General features: G+C 42.1%; 1 protein-coding gene across 8 annotated transcripts; it reads left to right on the top strand.

Moving 5' to 3' along the window:
- The first annotated feature begins 1,066 nt into the window (after nucleotides 1-1,066).
- zbtb7a (zinc finger and BTB domain containing 7a) lies at nucleotides 1,067-20,348 on the top strand. Of its 8 annotated transcripts, none has more exons than XM_058400710.1 (4): nucleotides 1,067-1,258; nucleotides 8,623-9,125; nucleotides 9,427-10,253; nucleotides 14,003-20,348. In XM_058400710.1, exons 2-4 carry the CDS (start codon nucleotides 8,697-8,699, stop codon nucleotides 14,469-14,471), a joined length of 1,725 nt encoding a protein of 574 aa, XP_058256693.1. In that variant the 5' UTR covers nucleotides 1,067-1,258; nucleotides 8,623-8,696; the 3' UTR covers nucleotides 14,472-20,348. The 8 variants fall into 8 exon arrangements, with proteins under 8 accessions (XP_058256693.1, XP_058256689.1, XP_058256688.1 ...); XM_058400706.1 differs by having other exon boundaries at nucleotides 1,069-1,258; nucleotides 8,619-9,125; XM_058400705.1 differs by having other exon boundaries at nucleotides 1,254-1,393; nucleotides 8,619-9,125.
- The last annotated feature ends 977 nt before the right edge of the window (nucleotides 20,349-21,325 follow it).

The raw sequence follows: 21,325 nt of genomic DNA, 5'->3' as shown, positions 1-21,325 counted from the left end.
AACGAGCAGGGGCTTTTTTTCTGTGGTCAGGATTTTTTGCTGTTATTTGGCTTGTTATATTCTATTGAAAGAAAGCATTTAGAACCATATGGAATCCCACAGTGTCTTATTAGTACTTCATGGGAATGCTTCTGCTTCCCGCTGGCCTGTTGGCAGTGCCCTCTGTGGCCAAAATGTGTTGATTTGTCTTTCGGGGTCCCCCACCCCCTTATTAACAAGTTGCTGTTTTCTGCTCTTGGCTTATTAGAGCAGGTCTTACTCATCCAATCAACATCCAGTTGTATTATTAACAGAATCCATAAGCTCCATGTCCATACATAAAGTAACATTTCTACCCAAGACTATGTAAATTCGCAACTGTTTCAACACTGAAATTGCAATTCAGATAATTCAACTCTTTGTTCTGTGCGCCTTTTAGATAATGAATATGATTCTAGTTTCACGGTTTCAGTTTGTCAAGATACAGTTTGTGGTTTGCAGAGCTATGAATATGAATTCTGGTTGTTAATTAAAGTGCTGGTGTATTAATCTATCAAATTGTTCCGAATGACACTTGGTATAGATGGGAGATGAGCAGCACCTTCTATTGGAGACCATTGAGAATCAGCATGTTGTGAACTGTATAAGTGAAAGAGCTCTGTGTGTGTGTGTGTGTGCGCGTGCGTGCGTGCATGGGGGGGTGGTGGTGTTGCTGGCAGACCCTTAGTGTTTTGGAATGTGCCAAGGCTTGTTTCTGGGGTGGGACTCCATGACCTCAGGCTGTGGGATGGGTGGGTGTGCCTATAACACACATTCAAAGCTACTCCAGTAAGAAAAGGACGGTTGCAATCATGATTATCCTGCACATGCTCTGTCACTGTAAATGTCATGTTATGATGCAAAACTTTAACACTTAAAATTGATGGCATGCTTCCTTTTATTCCGTGTTACCTGATTCTCACCTGATTGTTGTCCCCGTCACACAGTAATATAATTTTGCTGTATTCCCTAGAGAGGTGAAGAGGATACCGGTGAGGGAGAATGCTGTTTCTTTAAGAGAGAGAGGGAGAGAGGGAGCGAGAGAAAGGGAGGGACCTCTTTGCCCTCCAGAAACCAGGAAGGGAATTGAGTTGATCTACTGCTGCCTGTTTAGCGCATACGAGGCTTTGAGAAGCAGGGACAGCTAAAGAGAGAGAGAGAGCAAGCAAGAGAGAGAGCTCCAGAGAGGAGGAGAGGCGAGACGAGCAAACCCACAAAATCAGCACCACGGCCATCACAGGTGAGCTGAACCCCTGCGCTCCCCCTCCTGGCTCCCCTGCCATCTCTTCCAGGGCCTGTCGTTAGGAAAGAAAAAGGAATGAAGGAGGGGGGCAAAGAGAGGGCAAAAGGGGTTAGAAGAGGATTGCCACCGAAAGTAATTTGCCTCGTCTTATTTTTATTGCTATTGTTTTGCTGAACTTTATTTCAGTTTTTGTTAAGCACTCTTAGTTTGGTCGAGTGTGTGTCTGTGTTGGTGGCGGGGGGGGATGGGGGGGGGGTTAAAAGAGAAAGACTGGGGCAGTGTGTAAGGAAGAAGGAACCAAAAATAATGCTGTCATACAAGGTAGAGTGGCATGTGACAGGCTTTACTTTTAAGTTGTCAAATGGAATCAGCTGTGATGGATTACAGCGTTCAGCTTTCTGTGTGTCTGGATTGTTTGTGTGTGTTTTTTGTTGTTTTGTTGTTATATTTCACTGTTTTTAAAAAGTCCTAGGTCAGGATGGTACAAGTTTTTATATTATTCAGGCATGTTTAAGACATTACTGAATTGTGATGCTTGCATTTGCTTCAGTGAGTTCCTTTATTTTGTCTCCAGCCTGGCTCTGCCTGATGGCTGGTCTCTGTACTTTTAATACCTGGCATCCTGCTAGCAACACACCGTAGCATATAATTCAGCTCAGAGTGCTTACGTTGAACCAGGGCTCAGAGCTGTGGGGTTGGTGTGAGTGGACAGCTTGGGACTTGTAGTCCATTGCAGTGGTCTAGAAGCAGTCAGTGTAACTCTATAGGACTCTACATCCCAGAGAGCCTTGCCCTTGGCCATACAGGAAAGGGAACAGCCGGTAGCCTATCCCAGTGGGGAGGTGTGGTGAGTGAGCAGCTGTCAAGCCAATCGCAAAGAGGGAAGTGAAGCCAAAGCAGTGGGCTGAAAAAAGAGGGCTGGGGGTGGGAGGAGGAAGGGGGAGAGTTAGAGTTAGTAGGTGTCTGCCTGTGTGTGGGATCAGGCAAGGGCTTGCCTGTGTAACTAGGGCCACTCGGAAGTTTGCCGACTGCAGTTACTCCACGGCACGATCCTGCCCAGGCACAGAGGCAGGCAGGGAACACTGAGCTGGCCCACAAAGAGAAACACATTTGTTCCCGGCTGGTAAGATCTCCTTCTTAATGCAATCTCACTCTCTCTGCTGCCTGGAGTGGAGAAGACAGGATAGCAGTAGGATCTTTAGGAGCGAGAGAGAGAGAGAGATATATAGATAGAGGGGCACTAGGCTTAGCTGAGCTGAGAGCACTTGACCCAGTTACAGATGGAGTAGAGATGGAAAACAGAAGCCTGCTGCGTTAAGGTATGGCCAAAGAGGTTATATCCAGCTCAATTGAACTTTGCATGGAATTACTGTTTCTAATAAATATTGTCAATGTGTTTTCAATCTTAATCTCATTAAAACTTGACACTGATGTTTCTAAACAGAAGTGAGCCGACTATAAGAAAGTTATACTTATGAATTACACAGTATTAGATCATTATCATGGTCTTAGTAGACACATTTGACTGGCATGAAGAAATGTGGCACCCCTAGTGGACTGCTAAACCTGTTTAGAAAATGTTTGGCTTATGTATGAGATATGCTACAAATGAAAACTTCATAACCTCTAACCTTTTTTGTGACTTTTTTGTTTCTTTTGTTGCCAGATGTGTATCTTTTCGAATGCTTCCTCTTTTTTTTTTTTTTTTTTTTAAAAAAAAGCTCAATCTCAATCCGCCCCCAAATCCCATGGCTGATTGTCACCAAGGGTCTTTGGTAGTGTCTCATGACTTCAGCTTGGTCAGCAGTTTGCTTTTGGTGTCTTGTGCATGAAACCTCTTCTCTCTTTCTCTTTCTGTCTTTTTTATTCAAGGATGTGTGCGGATAATTTCCAACCCATACTGGCTTAACTCGTTTTGGCTGGTGCGGGTACAGGGAGGGCGCGAGGGGTATTTTTATTTGCTGATGACGCCCAGTGTCTGAACAATACACAGAAAAGGCGCCTTGTCTTGTCAGGGGTGAGGCCTCTCTTTATTGTCTCTTAGTTGCTGTGTGAATGACACACATATTTGAGCCCACTTTAAGTGAGTGTACTTTATATATGGTGTAGATTATGCCATGGGGTCATTTTGAGTCATGGCACCCACCTAGGAATGCTATGAGGCCTTCAGAGAAACTTGGCGAGTGCGTGTATGTGTGTGAGTGTTTGGGAACACTAAGATCACCGCCCATAAAGTAAACATTAATGTTGCCTTTCTTTTATATAAAATAAATGGAGGATTATACGTTACGTTGTAGACAAAATGTATTCTGTTATGTGTGACCTGTCTATCCGAAATAGAGATTTGTTGGTGTTTTTTGTGCAAAGATTTTCATTTCATTTTAATGATTTTTATGGATAATGTCACTACCTTCACATCAGTGGTCAAAATGCACCTGTTTTAGATATTTTTCGTATACCATTCCAACCCTTTTTATGGAAAATTGGGCTTACACAGTTAATATTGTTAAGATTTTCCATTCCCTCATATACAAAATCCTATACAAGTTGGTCACATGTTTTCATAAATATAAGTTTTGGACATGTGTTGTTTCGGAGTGACTGTACTAGTGGAGGAATTTCTCCAAATTGGAACTGACTGGATTTGAACATTTGAAAGAGCAGCTCCAGCAGGCAGCCAGTGATCTGTATATAGCTTTCATTTGGGGGCAGTCGGCTGGGTGGGCTGCTGTGAAGCATATTTAAAGTGATCAAATTAGAGACTGTGATGCTGGGAGATGGGCTGCAGTGAGCTAACCTTCCTATCGGTAATCAGAGAACTCATCTCATTATGCTCTCATTGCGCTCTTTACAGGGCCTTCTTCCACTTGTCCTTATCTGCAGTGGGTCTGTCGACAAGTCGGGCAAGGCCTACTTCTTAGTTTCCTTTACAGTAATGTGGAATCCGATTGCTGTAAGGTTATTCTCTCACCCGCCCCCGTTCGCCATTATGGAGCTCGGCCTCCGGCGAGTGGAGGAGAGTCCTTGACACACTTACCTTTGCGTAATCGTTGCGAGATCTGTGGATAATAAAACGGCAGCGGGTGGGAGGTGCGTTTTTTGCCTCCTCAGCAGAGGCAGAAAAGGAGGAAGTGGAAGCTGTGGTGGGCTGGCGGCGGACGAGCGCAGTGCAGTGTCTGGGAGAGCTGGTCATCTGATAACAGAGTGGGTTCTGTTACACCATAGCCAGAGTCACACAGGAAGTCATCTTCCGTCCATTCTGCCCGGCCTCTGTTGCAGAGATGGAGACATGGTGACACAAGGGCACTGGAAACAGCAGAGCTGCATTCTCAGGCCTTTTCTGCCATTTTAGGTGAGGGGATCACGTTGTTTGGTCTCTCTTCACTGGTTTCCTGTAAGCTTGGCCACGGTGTCCAAAAGACTCACAAAAGCCGAAGCCAGCCAGCTGCCAGATGCAGGGAATCAGGCCTGGAAAACTTTGTTCAAACTCTGAGGGGGCGTCTGACATATGCACACTTGGGTCTAACCTCCCGATAAAGCCATGGTCAGTTCAGGACAATCATAAACATGCTGTCGTCTGTTCAGAATGATTTTTTACCATTCCTCTTCATATTCTCTTCAAACTGAGCAATGTGATGGACCTACAGATGGTAGAATTTTCCATTTAAACTTGACCATATGATGTGAGATGTGAATATTAAAGAGTACAAACTAAATAGGTAAAAAGCGTATGGTTATATTGTGTTAGGCACTGCCTTTTTAAGTCTGGATTAAGTTGGCCTTTGGTAGCAACACAAAAGTCGTGTATGTTGATTTTTAAACAGCCTCACCCACTACCTTCAAGGGGGCATTGTGAGCCTGGATTTTTGGCAAGCAACTGACATATCTGAAGTGAAGCAGCCCAACCTCATAACTCCAGTTTTATCAGTTGTTCGCCCACTTCCTGCTTGCACTCTATACAACCAATCAGACTTCTCTAACAACTACTGGCAGGAGTGACTCATGAGCAAGGCCTTGCTCAAAATCCTGTTCTTCTTGGAACTAGACACCCTCTCTCCATAGCATTTCCGATTATCTGCTAATATCTTTTCTGGTGTAACCTTGAACTCTTCAAGCCTGTGTGTAGTGAGCCCCCCACCAAATGACTTCTTCTGGTCATCCACAAGCACTGAGCTGATGCACTGGTTAAATGATGCCTCTCCACACCCTTTATCATCTGCTCACTTTTGAGGAATTGGAGCTAATGTGAACTGTGTGTGATCGGTTGATAGGCTCTCACCAAAGATCCCCATGCTTGTGTTTCGATTCCATGAATTCCTGTAAATGTTGACTGGTGGATTGTAGAAGGAAAAAAGAAGTGAAATATACTGGTGAAGGAACTCCAGTGATATCATTTGCTCCCAGAAACCTATGGCTCTTTTGGTTTATGTTAGTGTGTGTTCCTGGAATGTATGGTATGCATTCAGCTTAGACATTGCAATTTGAGTTTACAGTTGATTAAATATACAATCTGATCTGGCATGTGCATCATGCAGAGGCATTTAAGGTGAAAAGCATAAGCCTACTTACATCAGTGAGGACATTTAATAGTTTAATCTATAAAGACTCTCCTCCTTCATAAACTTTATATTTAGAAGATAATTCAGACAAGAAGTCAGTTTAACAGCATTGTGATATCTGTTTGATTGTCCATTATTATACGAGCATACAATGCTTACTTTTTTGTAGTGTCAAATTTATTTGTTTACTGACACAAAACAATGTGTATCCAAACTATGAATTGAGTTCACCAGTCTATATTTACTTCAAATCATTAGGACTGTTTGCTTTTAGGAAACCTCTAAAAATCTATTCCAACAGTTGATGCTGATAACTGCTCTGTGTGTTGGCCATGGCAGGCAGACCTGGGCTAAGGTGGGGGGGGTGGGATGGCTACTTGCAGCGAATTGTGGTTTGACTTGCAAAGCAGTGGCGGGCTGTGCGTGCGGCTGCTGACTGAGAGGCCTGCAAGCGAGTCACTGGGGCCAAGGCACAGCCCCCGTCACCCGCAGCCATGAATTAATGATGAGGAATGTTTGGAGCCATGAGAAGGTGTCAGGATCAGGTTTGTTTGCAGTGTTTCCTCTTTCTTTCAGCTCAAGTAGGGTTTATTCTGGGACAGGGACAGCTACTTTGATTGTTCACCTCCTAGCTGAAGCACATAAGACTCCTGGCGTCTCATTATGGAATAAATACCACACAGAAAGCTGTCTCCTGCGTTTATTCTGTTGATCAATTCTTGACTTTTCACACTTCACATGTACTCTCTTGTGAGAATTAGGTGGTGTATTTGCCGTTCTCACCCCCACTACTCCCCTCTCCAGGTAAAACTTGCGAGGCATTTGTCCGTTACTCCCAGCCTTTAGGCTGATCTTTACCCTAGTCTATTCAAATGAGCCATTTGAGAGATAGTGAAATGAGCGTCAGCCAGCCAGGCTTTATCAGGGCTCAAAGAGAAAACAAAGAGCAAGCTGTGGTGTCAATCCTAAGCATGCAGGTGCCCATCACTGTCACAGCTAAAGAAGAAAGACAGATCAGCCGAAGGGCATTACTGTTGAACTTCAACCAGTCGGGATGAAAGAATGTAACTAATAGAGTGTACCTATTTTTAGAAGGGCATCCCTAAGGTGTACTATATAGAAGTGTATGTATGGCACAAGTATATGCGCCCTAGATCATTGTATTATTGTGATTTTTATAATAATTAGAAACTCAAAAAGTAATGTAATCTTAAAGTAGAGATCATATACTGTGTTTTGTGAAAGGTGACCTAGGATGGAATGGGCTGAGCAGACAGGTTTGTTTAGAGCATTAGGGTTGTGCTTTACCTAAGAGTAACCTCTGCAGTGTGATGACATTGTGCCAGGTGAGGTAGGAAGCAGTTTTTTTCAAGAGGGCGTGTAGAAAGGAGAGGGCGGGGTGCCCAGGTTAAGCAGGAATTTCTTTTGAATATGCTGCTCCTATAGAGAATAATCCCCCAACCAGTCTCACCCCCTGCTGGGTTGCTGTGCCAGATGGAGGAGGAGCTTGGCTTTCGTTTGTGTGTGTTTGAACGGACAAATCGAGGAGGGTTACCTTGCAAAACCCCTCTCCACCTCCCTCCTATTCCTACCCAGGCTACATTTGATCATTTTAATCTCCCCTCAACACGTGAGCAAGGGGACAGGCCTTTCCTGAAACTTGGCACACAGTGCAGGGTGGGGTAACCGGCTCAGACCGGATTGACAACCTCCCTATTTAATACCGTTCCCTCACAGCCGTGCATGTGTCCTACTCCTCCTCTAGTGTGTTTTTTTCCACTTTGGCCTATCCTCGGCAGTCCCTTGTCCCCCCACCCTCTGCGTGCTCTACTGTGTTGCACATGCTGCTCTGCACAGTTCTGTTCTGTGCGCCACACTGCCCTGAGCATGCTCACTTCTCTTTTCTTCTTGTGTCTCTCCCACTGCCGACGGAGACAGCAGACCTACTGCCCTGTCTCACCCAGCAATGATTTAAGGATCCCAAAACTCATCAAAGAAAACTTTGAGATTATCATAGTAGTACACCCTATATATTGCAGTGTAACATGTAATAAAGTAGATCATATATGAACACCTTTTATGAGTTAAATTATGGCATATTAGCTCCAGATAATTGTGAGTGTTGTTAAAGCAAATGTCAGATTGCAGTTCACTTTTTACCAAATAGGAATTCAAGATACTACATCTTATACTTGTGCACTGCATATACTGCTATTCTGCTGATATTTTTCAGCAACATTAATCATCCTTTTCAACATAAGCTTTTTTAATTTTTTAATTGCCCAAGTTATTGCAGTCTTCTGACTTGATGTGTATGATAAAAACAACCATTACACCACTGTCTGCTTGCTTCTCTTTGTCTATTTCACATTTGCACTGGCAACTTGACGATAATAACTCAAAGGCTGGTTTGCCTCAAAAGGAAGTGAGATTCTAGAAAGAAACAGGTCTGAAGTAAGAAAAACTGTCAGTAGAAGAGGAACAAGAAACTGCAGTTACTCCATTCTCAGAATTTGCATGATGCTATCTCAGTAGACTACTGAGGTGTTGCTGATCTATCATATATTAGTCTTATTCCTATACTAGTGTCAAAAACAATTTTTCTGTTTGTGAAGCAAAAACATGACTACACAACATATCTGCAAAAGCTCTCACTTTGAAAATTGTAAAATAGGTTTCCCTTTACACACCAGCAGAGACAGACCAATCACAGTCTATACTTTTCTGACATCCTAAAGACTGTTCCATATGTCTACAAATCCCCACCTTAGGCTGAAGCCATGTCATGTTTTTCCCAGACAGGCAGACGGACAGACGGCAGGACGGAGACCCGGGCGGCGGCTGCGATTGGCGGCTCGACGGCAGGCTGGTGGAAGATGTCGTCAGGGGCCGGCGGGCGGGCGTGCGAGGCAGAGGAGGGCCCAGTGGGCATCCCCTTTCCTGAGCACAGTGCCGACCTGCTGGATGGCTTGAACCGGCAGCGGCTCAGCGGCTTGCTGTGTGATGTGCTGCTGGTGGTACAGGAGCGCGAGTTCCCCGCCCACCGCTCGGTTCTAGCCTCCTGCAGCTCCTATTTCCACAAACTCTTTACCTCAGGCCTGGCTGCTGAGCGCCAGAGTGTATACGCACTGGACTTTGTGCATGCTGAGGCGCTTGCTGCACTGCTGGACTTCGCCTACACAGCCACACTCACCGTCAGCCGTAGCAGTGTAGCCGACATCCTAAGTGCTGCTCGTCTGCTTGAGATCTCCCCCGTCCAGGAAATCTGCACACACCTGCTCGACACCAAAGTGCTCTCCCTTCCGGTGGGTCAACCATTTTTTCTGATGGAAAAGTTGCTAGGTTTCAGTAAAGATGTTAACTTGTAGACCATCATACGTACTTCTTATTTTCAGAATTCTGTTTATTTGAATAAATATTCACTATCTGTCTCAACACCTGCCCTTGGGACTTTTGAATTTTAAGTAAATGAGTTCTTTCTAACATTGTGCATACACTACATATGCACAATGGACAGTAGATTTTCATGTCCTCATGTAAGTTCTTCTTAACAAAAAGCATGCTTGTTATTAAGTGTAACCTTGCAGCCATGCTTTCTATTCTCAGACGGGCAGCGAGCGAAGAGAGGACGACCTGGAAGAGGATGGAAAGTGTGGACGGAGAAGCCGAGAGCAGGGCAACCGGCTACGTGCTCGCGAGTACCTGGAATTCTTCCAGAGAGGGGCGCACTGGAGCAGCAGCTGCAGTACGCCAGAGCTCAGGGACATGCCCGCACACCTGCACTTTAGCCATCGCAATGGCGCTGACAGCAATGGCACGCCGTCTAACTACTTCCCTCCCCCTGGCCCAGGGCTGGCGATACACCCTCCACCAGACCTGGAGGATGATCCAGATGAGCAGCAGGACACCAAGGACGTGCTGATCTGGGCTCGAGGGAATGGCACTGAAGCGCTTTCACACTTCTATGCCCCATCATCACAGAATGGACACTTCTACCTCCAATCTGAGCCCAAGACAGAGCGGGAAGCAGAGGTGGAGCGAGAGGTGGAGCGAGGGCCGGCCAGTGCTCTCCTGCAGCAGATGATGGACTCTATAGAGCGGCAGAAGGAGAGGCCAGCTGGAGCTGAAAACGAGGGTGCTGACGGTGATGAGCCTGACGTGGAGTTTTACTTGAAGTACTTTAACAGTGTGCAGCGTGAGGAGGCAACCGTTCCACTCTGGGCCACAGTGCGAGGTGGAGAAGGTAGGGGCACTGGAGGCCAACCTAGCACAGGGAACGCTGGCGGTGAGAGAAAAATGCGCTCCAAGGCCTTCCAGAAGTGCCCTATTTGCTCCAAGGTCATCCAGGGTGCTGGCAAACTACCCCGCCACATCCGCACGCACACTGGAGAGAAGCCCTATGAGTGTGCCATCTGCAAAGTGCGCTTCACCAGGTGAGCTTAATAACAATTAATTTGACTGTAAGAGTTATGGCTGGTTTATTCTTCCATTTGAACAGACTTCTTTGAAAGGGCGGACAAATACTTTGGAAATGGGGACCAGGCAGTTTGGAAAAGTCACTCTCTAAAACTCTCTAAAAGAGGGGCTTGGTAGCAACATTCCTTTGTTTTTTAATCAATGAGCTTGTAAGAGCACTGAGCGCTGATCGGTGATTGGTTACTCGACTGGTGACTTCTTTGTCAACACAATGAAGTTACTTCTTTTGGATTCACTGTTTAGGTTTTTCTGTTTTTGTGGAAGTAAGTGCCTCTTTGTAGCACTACTAGCATCTTTATTGTTTAAACAAATTAAATGTGTCTGTATTAATTAGCCTAATCTCTCACTGTTAATCTTTATGCAAAGTAAAATATTTTTAAAAAACATAGCAAAAGACTTTTAACAAAACAGTATGTCAGAAATTATTAGAGATCAGGTCTTATGAGGAAAATAACATTTTTACATTCACCGGAGTGATTACAAACTCTTAAACATTTATCCAAGACTTCCTGTTTTACTAGGGTATAACTATTGGGTGATGCAGAGGCCCTTAGTCAATCTATAACACAGGGAAAACTAAAGAATAAACAAATGACATGGGACAAAAGTGTCTTCAAACCTACAATTAGACTGCATCTCCAAGGCATGCCAGAAGAAAACCACAAACACAAGTGGCTGGAGTTCATTACACTCCTGAAACTCTGAAGGATGGTGGAGGATCTGTGATGTTGTTTAGCTGTGAATCGAGTTGTTTTTCTATATAAAACTTGAACAGTGACCAGATAATCAAGCTTTTGGCATGGCCATCCAAGTCTTGTGACCCAAACCCCAACATAACTCAGCAGGGTGAGTTAAAGAAACCACAAGAAAGGACTTCTGAATCTGGAACGATTCTCTATTGAGCAGTGGTCTCTGATTACTTGTACTCTATTCTCCAGTCTCATCAAGTATTATAGGATAATACTAGCTCTTTTGCATTAGTTAAATGCAATGGTGCTATTGCAAAAATACAGCAGTCCAGCAGGCCAGTTAATCATCTAGTAGTAGTTAACCAACTATGGCTTGTAATCATTTGAAAATGTTGTGGTTCATTGTACTTGAGTAGGTCAGAATCTTGTAGTGACCAGCTGTATACCTGATAAACATATGCATATCATAGTACATACTATCAACATGCTTGACGAAGCCTTTTTGTCTTTAAAATGATATCAAGTCTAGTTGTCTTAACCTGTGTCCAAAACAATATTTTGTTGTTTAAAAGAGCCAGAGGTTTGAGGTGTCTCAATATCCATAGCCTGGATTCCACAAGGATGGCACAGGAAGCATTTTCATTATCCTTCAGTCCCGTCCTTCTGTGTCACCACAAACAAACCAACCAATTACAGAACTCGGGGTTCAGCCTTTTTTTATTTGATGAATTTATTATATTCATACAATACTTGAATTGAAAAATCCAACATCATGACACCGTCACCTAACTCAACTTGCAAATGCCAAGGAACAAGGAAGTGGGTAGATCTTCTGTATTCTGGTCAGGGGGCAAGCAGCTATAAAACAAGCTTTTATAGGAATAGGCAGCCTGCATGACAAAGTCCCGGAATTTTAACAAGGGGGATCCAATAAAAAGTGGGCTGTGTTGGCATGGCTGTGCTGTCTCTTATCAGACACGAGGCCGCAATAAACCACTCCATGCCGATATTGAATGGAGTTATAGATTGGTGCCATATCTCTGCCAGTGAGTTATTTGAACCTGTGATCTTGGATGTTATGTTTATTATTGCCCCCTGTACACATGACCCTTTTTACTGAGCTGCTAACATGGCGTGCACTGTTACCGAAGGGCATCAGGTCAGTCATGAAACTGTCCCCTTAAGGAATTAATTAGGGATCTTACAGTGGAAATAGATTATACTGAAAATATCCAGGGGTCTATTTGTGCTGGCTAGGACTAAATGAAGCGGGCAATGGGAAGGGGTGTACTCTTAATTCTGTTTGATCAGGGCTTCTCCCTCAGACTGTAATAAATCAATCCTGTCCTTTAAATAATTTAGTTCTATCAGTGAACCACTTTATCACACTGTCCCATGGGTTTGTATGGTGTCTCCCTGTGCGTGCCAGTATGTAGGTTAGAGTGAGTTTGCATACGTGTAAGAATAAGATGGCAGGAATACATGTGTTTATGGGTTTCAGGACAACACTTTGTGTGTGTGTGTGCTTTAAATATGCCTGTGTGTGTGTTTTTCTGTGGTTTTGTGTGTGTGTATGTGTTTGACTATGGGTCTGTGTGTTTGTGTTTATATACACAAGTGTGTGTGTGTGTGTGTCTGTGTGTGTGTGTTTGTACAGTAAGCCTCCACAGTTCCGGGCTGGCCAGCCGCGGTAGTTTATTTAGCTGTACTCTGCCCTGGTCAGAAACAAAGGGGAGGGGGTATATGGGTAAAGCGTGTACAGAGGTCCCTCAACACAAGACCTTGCACTTGATCTCATGGCATAGCCCTGTTTGTGGTGGGAATCTGTCTCACTTTCACAGCATGTCACTACCTGTTGGATACAAACTGCCCCCCTTCAAATATTCTTGATTCAATCTATGTTTAAATATTTTAGACAACTCAAGCTGTCTCAGATAACAGCAGATGCTTTTAGCTTTGTATTTTATAGCTTTATATTTAAATGATTTGCAACTAACTCTAATGCAGAATTCTGAAACTGACACGGATTTTATGGACACTGATGTGTGTGTATACACAGCCTTGATTTCTGATCTTTTTTCTGAGTGGAGTAATCTCATATCAGCCTCTGTAAATCTGCATTTTACTATGCCGATAAAATATCACCCCTTGTCAGACTGCTTTAGGAGTTTCCATGCTTAAATAGTGAACACTGAGCACTCCTCATTGCCACACAGAGAAATTAGAGATAAAGATTCTAGCTTTATGGCTCTCGTCCCCACATGACCCGGTGCCTCCTGGGAGCAAACATATGTTGCAAGATCAACAACCAAACCTACAGTATTCTATAAAACGATTCTATAAGAGAAGAGAGGTTATTACTCTATATTATTTAACAGAAGCACCGATATATGAAAAAAGCACTGATTTAAAAAAAATCATAAATTCAGGACGTCTACATTCAATTTAGTTAAACATTTATGGAAGTTTTCTTCCATTGTAATTGTATAGATCTTTCAAGGGCAGCAACGGCCAAGTGTATCTAAGTACCAGGCTTTGTGGATGTCAGAATGTTATTGGAAGCTGCGGTTAACTATTATCAAGTTTATCTGTTGGTACAGTTTTAAGCAGAATTGACTGGTAACTTAAATCGGATTAATCTAGTCCTCAGTAACAAAAAAAAAAAAGAAGTTCCAACTACAAATAAATAAATCGAACTAGAATAGAAATAGAACGCAATGGTACTATAATATAAAATGTTTGATACTAAGTTATATCATCCGGTGAACTGGGTTTTCTGACAGACAGCACTGATGGCTTCTGAGAACTAAATGTAATTCAGTATATAAATAAATAAATAGCTAAATAAATATGAATAATTGAGTGCTATCGGCTAATTCGTCTATTTTTGTTTTGACTGTACCTAAAATGTACCAAAAATGAATTATTTATTGTGCAGTACAGTTTGGTATCAGACTCTGTAAATTAAATTACGCTTTCTGCTCTAAATTGGTATTTATATGCTTTTTTTTTTCCAGACAAGACAAGCTCAAGGTTCACATGCGCAAGCATACAGGAGAAAAGCCTTACCTGTGCACACAGTGTGGTGCCGCCTTCGCTCACAACTATGACCTGAAGAATCACATGCGTGTACATACAGGCTTACGTCCCTATCAGTGCTCCAGCTGCTTTAAGACCTTTGTGCGCTCGGACCATCTTCACCGCCACTTGAAGAAGGATGGCTGCAATGGCATCCCGTCTCGTCGTGGGCGCAAGCCTCGTGTACGAGAACCAGATGTGCTTGAAGCACCTCTGGAGCCAACCGGTGCAGGGCCGAGATCCAGCAGGGGCCAACTGCATCCAGAGGATGAGGATGATGAAGAGGAGGAGGGCATTGGTGTGGTTGTTATGGAAGAAGTTCCAGAGAGTCGCACACATAGCCCACTGGCTGACAGAGAGGCTAGAGGAGATGCAACTGCAAGGCAAAGAGACGCCACAACACCATAAATTACACACTGCTGGTGCTGGTGTTGCACAGAAATCAGAGAAAAAAGAAAATCAGTCGAGAGAAAAAAAGCTACAACTCCATGCTTCTCTTTAAAAACCAAATCAGGGTGTCCCAAAAATCTAATCTCTTAATTTACATCTTTCTTTCTGTTTTTTTTTTTCCCTTTAACATTCAGCATAGAGACCTGAAGCCACACTTCCTGGCCTGTTGAAAGAGTGAAGAGCACTTGACATCACTCACCTGTGCTATCTCTGTCTTTCTGGGTGTTCATTTTTGATTTTGTGTTTTTAAATTAACTTTGGCGTAATCGCTTGTCCATATGCATACGAGACATCGGAGCTACTATGCAGTTAAAACAGGTTCCTCATCTCTGGGTTGTGTCCACAGGGCTTTGTCTTAAAACAAGTGAGGTGTCAAACACCTGGCTGACCATGGCTGCTAATGCAACAGGTAAACAAAGAGTGATCCAAGATGTGGGAGAAGCAACAAACGAATCTTTTTTTTTTTCTAATGCAGTGAAAAATATGTACATATACCATATAGAAAAGGTTCTATTGTCTCAGATCAATATGGCAATATTATGCAATTCTGATGCAGCACCTTCTTTATAAATGTTAAAGAAAGAATCTGACAGGGGTTTGATTTTAAGTGTTACTTTCTCTCTCTAAAAAAAAAAAACATGGCTATATCTTTTAAAAAGGTTAACATTTTGAGGCAAATCCTATTAGGGCCATGGGAGGAAGAGATGGGATGAGGTTCTGTGTTTCTGAAGCACTACCTTCATCAGTTTGCCACTGAGCAAAACCATGTTGAATCTTTTACCTCTCGCAAGCCTGTTTTTCCTCCTTTTAGAATTCTTGGGTTATTTTTTTTTTTTCTTGTCTTATTTTTTGTCATTGTCGATGTTTTCATTTGATTTGGCTGTTTTGGGTACTTGACACTTTACATTGTATACATGTGTGTATATATTAGGTGATAATGATATTGGTCCCTTTATAAAAGGTTTATTACAGATTGTTAGGGTTATATCTTCCTTCAGCTTCACTCCAGGCTCCTCCCTGAGCGAAGCTTACAAAGGGTCAAAGGCTGTTTGAATGTATGAGAACATTTAATTGAGGAACCCATTTTGTCCTAAACTCAGCACTTGACAGAACCGGGCAAGTTCCATCCCAAAGCATGAACCGTGATCTGCGTATGTATGTGTGTTTGTGTGTGTGTGTGTGTGAGAGAGAGAGAGAGAGAGAGAGATATTGAGTGAAATCTGCCAAGGTTAGCGAGCTCAGTGAGAGAGAGGGCGCTGTTTTACAGACAGCTGCTGCACAAAGGCTGAGAATGTTTTCTCTTTCCATGCATGGGAAGGAAGGAAAGATAGATGCACCTTTTATGCATTTGCACAGCTTTACTAAAGATTTATTCCCAATGTAGAAAGAAAGAGAGGGATTTCTATTTAAGAGGGAGAAGGGAAGTTAGAAGTACTTGTTCCAACATTCTGCCCAAGGGACCACAAATCCACTGGACGATTGGGGTGAGATGAGCAATAAATACTAGTTTGGGTTGGGAGGCCAAATCGAGGGAGAAAGGTGGTGGGGGGTGGTCGACGTTCCATTCATTTTGTGAGTGTTGATCTCTGGAAGGGTGCAACACTGTCCTTTGGACACATCCTAAGCCACGTGACTCAATCCCCGTGGCTGGGAGAGTCAGCATGTCAGGTTTGTGGTCATGTCCAAACATGCTTCACTCCAAAATCTGGCACCGTGACTGCAGTTATGGTCTCCTTCCGTTTTTATTAGAGGGACGGCCTATCATAGCAAAATCTTATTATTCCAAAAGTGCTTGATGGACTTTACAGACCTCACATAGAGTTGCCTCATTTGGAGAACGCAGAGAAAAATCTTGGTGTAATTGCTGGTGGCAGTGACTAGAGTATAAAGTTTGTAATACCGTTTGCGAGGCAGACATTATCACCCACTTTGCCATTGCTGCAGCTGCAGTGCTGTGCCCAATGTTTCAGTCCTTTGCACCTTAAGAGGAGCAGCAGGTTTCGATTGCACTTTGTTACTGAGAAGGGCACTTTTTTGTCAAAATAAACGGGTACTTTGAAACAAATGAGAGAATGTGCTAAAAAAAAAAAAAGACACCCATCCATGTCATGATGCTTAGCTTGGTTCTTTGTTGTGGTTTTAGTTTTTTTGACGACTGGCTGCCAAACTACAATCTGTACAGTCAAATGTTGCAGGGTTATCATGTTGAGTTTCCAAAATGGTGTGTGACCTTGATTAGAAAACAAGCAGACTTTTAAAAAGACACCCTTAAAAAGAAGATATTGCCCTTATATCTGATTGCACTTGAAGTTTTCATTTGATGTATACATTTTTTTTCTTTATATATGTCTTAATGCAGAATGGGGTCAATGAGGGGGTGGCTACATGCTTGTGTATGTGTGTGTAAGAATATGTGTGTACGTGTGAGATTGCGTGCTTGCGTGTCTTCAGGGGTCTTCCAGTAATTCTTAATACGCATTTTCCATTTAAACAGTTGACCAGTTCATTACTCTGGTTTATATATCATTATGTGCAAAGAACAGACTGCCTGTTATAGTCTAACTCCAATTTTTACTCAGTGACAACCTGTGTAGGGTTTTTAATAAAAGGGATGTGTTCGCTTAAGGTTGTTATTGCAAGGCTACACCCTTAGCAGTGCTCACTGCAGAGTGAGCTTAGTTTGTTCTGACCCACGTTATGTGATCAGCCTGTCCAGAAATTCCAAGGTTCTTAATGCACTTTGGGTTGATTATTGGGAGCATGGCTTCCGGCTGTCCATGAACCTAAACCCTACACTAAAACATTCTGTGGCTCAACTTGCAGCTGGTCAATCCAGAGAGCAAAGTGAAGTTGCGTGTGATGAAAATTAGCCACAGCCCAAAACCATGCCCCTTATTACTTAAGCAAGTTGAGTAGAAATCATTGAGAAATGTAAATGTACTTGAGTTCTTTCTTTCATTATTGCTGTCCTTTTTGTGATCTGTTGCTGCCTGTTTACTAGATGAAATGAGTCTTTTCTTTTTTTTTTACCCTGCAAGGGTTGTTGATACACTTACTTTTAAGTTGATGGCTCTTGTATGATTTGACACGTCTATAGGGGAGGGACGGGGGTTTGAACTTATAACGTGGAGATGGACGATTGTTTTTGGTGGCTCAGCTGGGGTGATATGTAGCTTGAAAGCACTGGATATGGTGCTTTAGCTGAAACAGCAAGAATTTTTTTGCACTAAAAGTCCTTAAATAAGAAGGACTGGTTAACTCGGCAAGGCCTTTGAGTTTCCATGAACACAGAGCCTAATTTAAGCCTGCTTCATCTCCCTTTTTTTTTTTTTTTTTTTTTTACTTTTACACTTATTATTATTATTATTATTATTAATTACTAATTATTATTATTATAAATCCAAAGTAGGTAAAGACCTGGGTTACTTGAAAAAATTTGAACTTGTATCTGAATAAGCTTGCTGTCTCTTTCTTACTTAATCTAATGATTGCATCAGATAACATTTCCAAATAACGCCAACATTATTGAGCAACATAACTTTTTTAAAAAGTAGCGTGGTTAAAAAAATCCAAAGCACATATGACATGTCAGTGAAACCGCAACACAGGACAGACAATGGCAGAGCTTTTAAGAAATTGTCTAACTTAACACAAACTGTTAACTGGATAAAACGCTAAATAGCTGATTTCAAATTTGTCTGAATAGGTAATGACGTATCTGTAGGTTCATAGCAGCTCACTGGCCTTGTCTGGGACTTAAACATTGTATAAATGGGTCCATGAGGAGTCTGAGGGAGGCTGTGTTTAAACCTGACTAAGCAGAGAGGGAACTGGGTAAGAATGTGCCTTAAGTTGGGAGGCTATCAGGATCATTCTTGTTCATTCCCGTAAACAACCACACCAGAATGTGTGAGCTGTTCATATGAGGCAATGCAAGGGTGAAAAGTAGGGTTGGGCAATATGACAATATAACATGAATATTGTGATTACAAATACATACAATTTTGACATACCCCAGACATTTCCAGTACTTTTTATAACCTTGACTGATTCCATTGTTAAACATTATCCACTAGCTGATTGGTTGTTAAAGTGTTTTTGTCCTGTTTCCTCTTCTTTTTAAATCATGACTTTGCATTGATTGAAGCCATGTTCCTACGGTATTACTGTTTTGCTGACACTTTACCCAGCATAAACATCACAATATAGATGTGATGCATGTAAAAATGTCTCTAAGTATTGTCATTTCGCCCAGTCCTAGTGAAAAGCTCCAGTCTTCACTCCTCTTCATAGAAGGTTGATGCCTCAGCTTCCTTTTATGACTCCTAAGATTGATACTAGACTGAGATGGTGTCTCTTTAAAAGAAATTGTCACTTGTAATATCTAAATATTTGTCTTTGTTTTTATTTATTTGTCAGGTTCTGGACAACCATTAAAAACACATGCAATGACAGTGATTACTGTAACAATCATGGAATAAATGGTAGTAGAGTAACGGTCACATCTGAGCTATAAATCAGCATGCCACGGGCTGATTTCTGACTAGGTATATGCAAACTATAGAGAGGTTTGTGTTGTAGTTCCGCATATCCATTGATAGACTGCTGTCTGTTGCTTACAGGCGCTTTGCACTAGGAGTCCTTTATGGGTGTGGGAACCAGTGGTTTGCACAGAATGGGGAGAGCGAATACAGGTAGTTGTTGTTGTGTGGTTCTGTTCAGGAATGAATGATGCCTCCCTAAGCGCGTGACGGCTTCAGATGTTGTGCTATATACCAGTCATTGAAACGATACCGAGCAGCAGTGCATGGCGTGCTTGTGTGTGTGTCATTGTGTGGTAGAACACAAGTCACTGTTGTGGAGATTATGGGTAATCATCTATTTTTTAAGTCAATTGCTTCTCAGGTTGAAAAAACACTGCAGACCATTGGTTTGGTACCACCCCATAGTTTTTTGCCTTGCATCTAATCAAAGCTTTATTGTACAATTTTTCTCCATGTAAAGATTTTATCTACCAAACAGACCTATGCACCCACAGTCCCCCTCATTACCCTGTCTATTGTGTGCATTCTACAGTTCTCAAGTAAGAGAATCAAAGAGTTAGATTATTAGACAAAAACATCAAACTGCTGGGTTAACATCGTTCCCTTAAAGTTTATAGATTGAGCTGGCTACATTCCAGCCTCTGGGCCACAGAATATCCACAGTAGAGAGTGTACTTTGTGTCAGAGTGAAACTTTTTGTTGGTTTTATGAAGCCACCTACAAATCCAGGACGCATTCCGTAAACTAGACAAACGATTCCGTAAACTAGATTCCCACTTACAAACGATGACAGGAGAGTCAACATGCTTAGGTTTAAGGGAAGAGATGTGATGTGTTTCTTTCCCTCTGCCTTCTTTCAGTCCTGAGGTTAGCAAGTAGGCAGCGATGTGGGCTTCGTACGGCCAGCATGCTATTTGCAGGTCGGCAGTTGTAATGGAAAAATAAAGGCACTTTTATGTGCTTTCTCCATTGGTTTTTACTGTTAATGTTATCGTTGCTGTTTTCTTCTCTATTGTTAATGTTTTTTTTTTTTGTTTTTTTTTTTTTTACATCTCATTGTGGATATGATGATTTATTTAAATGCAAAAAAAAAAAAAAAAAAAAAAAAAAAAAAACTACATGGAAAACTTGAACATGCTAATATTTGGGTTGAAGTCCTTTCAAACTGCCGCCCCACTAAATAACATGCATTTGTAGACAGACACAGCAAAGCAAGGAACAATAGCAGTAGTTCATCAAACAGAACATGCTTTCTAGTAAAAAAAAAAAAACAAACAAAAAAAAAAAAAAACATTTTTGGTGGGAAAGACAAGACTATAAATATGTTTAAAGGACTTTCCAGAATTCACATTTACAGCTTCCGAAGCTGCGGTTTAGAATGGTACTGTGGTGGCCTCGGTCCCCTCGAACCCATCCAGGGTCTAGTTGCACATACGCATCTTTAACAGTGTCAATTTTCCATGCACATATGACGCCACATATGACCTCTCTTTATTTTCCTACTCTAATGCTAGTTTGTACAAGCACACTATAGTAGATTTCAATCACTTGTTAAAACAAATTGCAGTGGTTAGAGGGACAAATAAAGTATCCTTAGAAATATATACAATATTTTTGTCAAATCCTTACAGAGATTATATAGTGTATATAATTATATCAAATGCAGACAGGCAAGAAAAACATAACAGAATCAGCAATAGCGTCTTGGTTTAAACCCTGATACGAGCATTGGGGCACATTCTAACAGTTCACATAAGCAAACCTTGGGGCGGCAGAATATTTCCCATTATCTCAGGCTTGGACGGTAGCAATCCTGTCCTTTTTCAGCTTAAATTAAGTCCTAATTCCTTTAAATTGTCAGTGTCTGTTGAAGCTACGGAGGGATGGGCGAGTTTGGGAGAATTTGCACTTTTGCCGATGAAAAGAATTTGTATTGTATATGAGACCACTAAATGTGCATCGTCTAAATCATGTAATTCCATTTTTTTTTCCTCCGGTTTTTGGTTCCATTTTATTCTGTTGGGTTTCATTTTTTGTTTTGTTTGTTTATTTTTATGAAATATATCCAAAAATGTCTGGTGTCCTGGTTTAAGAAATAAGACCTTTCTATTAAAAAAAAGAAGAAAAAAAAAAAGAAATGTTTATGTTCTCTGACTCTGGATTTTCTGCAGATAACATTATCATTGCTATCAGATGCTATTTTAATATACTTTCACTGTCCGCTTTATTAGGAACATTCATGCCGTAATCTAATCAGCCAATTATATG

Source organism: Hemibagrus wyckioides, linkage group LG10 (assembly GCF_019097595.1).
Source record: "Hemibagrus wyckioides isolate EC202008001 linkage group LG10, SWU_Hwy_1.0, whole genome shotgun sequence".
Classification (NCBI taxonomy): Eukaryota; Metazoa; Chordata; class Actinopteri; order Siluriformes; family Bagridae; genus Hemibagrus; species Hemibagrus wyckioides.
This window is presented reverse-complemented; position numbering and strand designations above follow the sequence as displayed.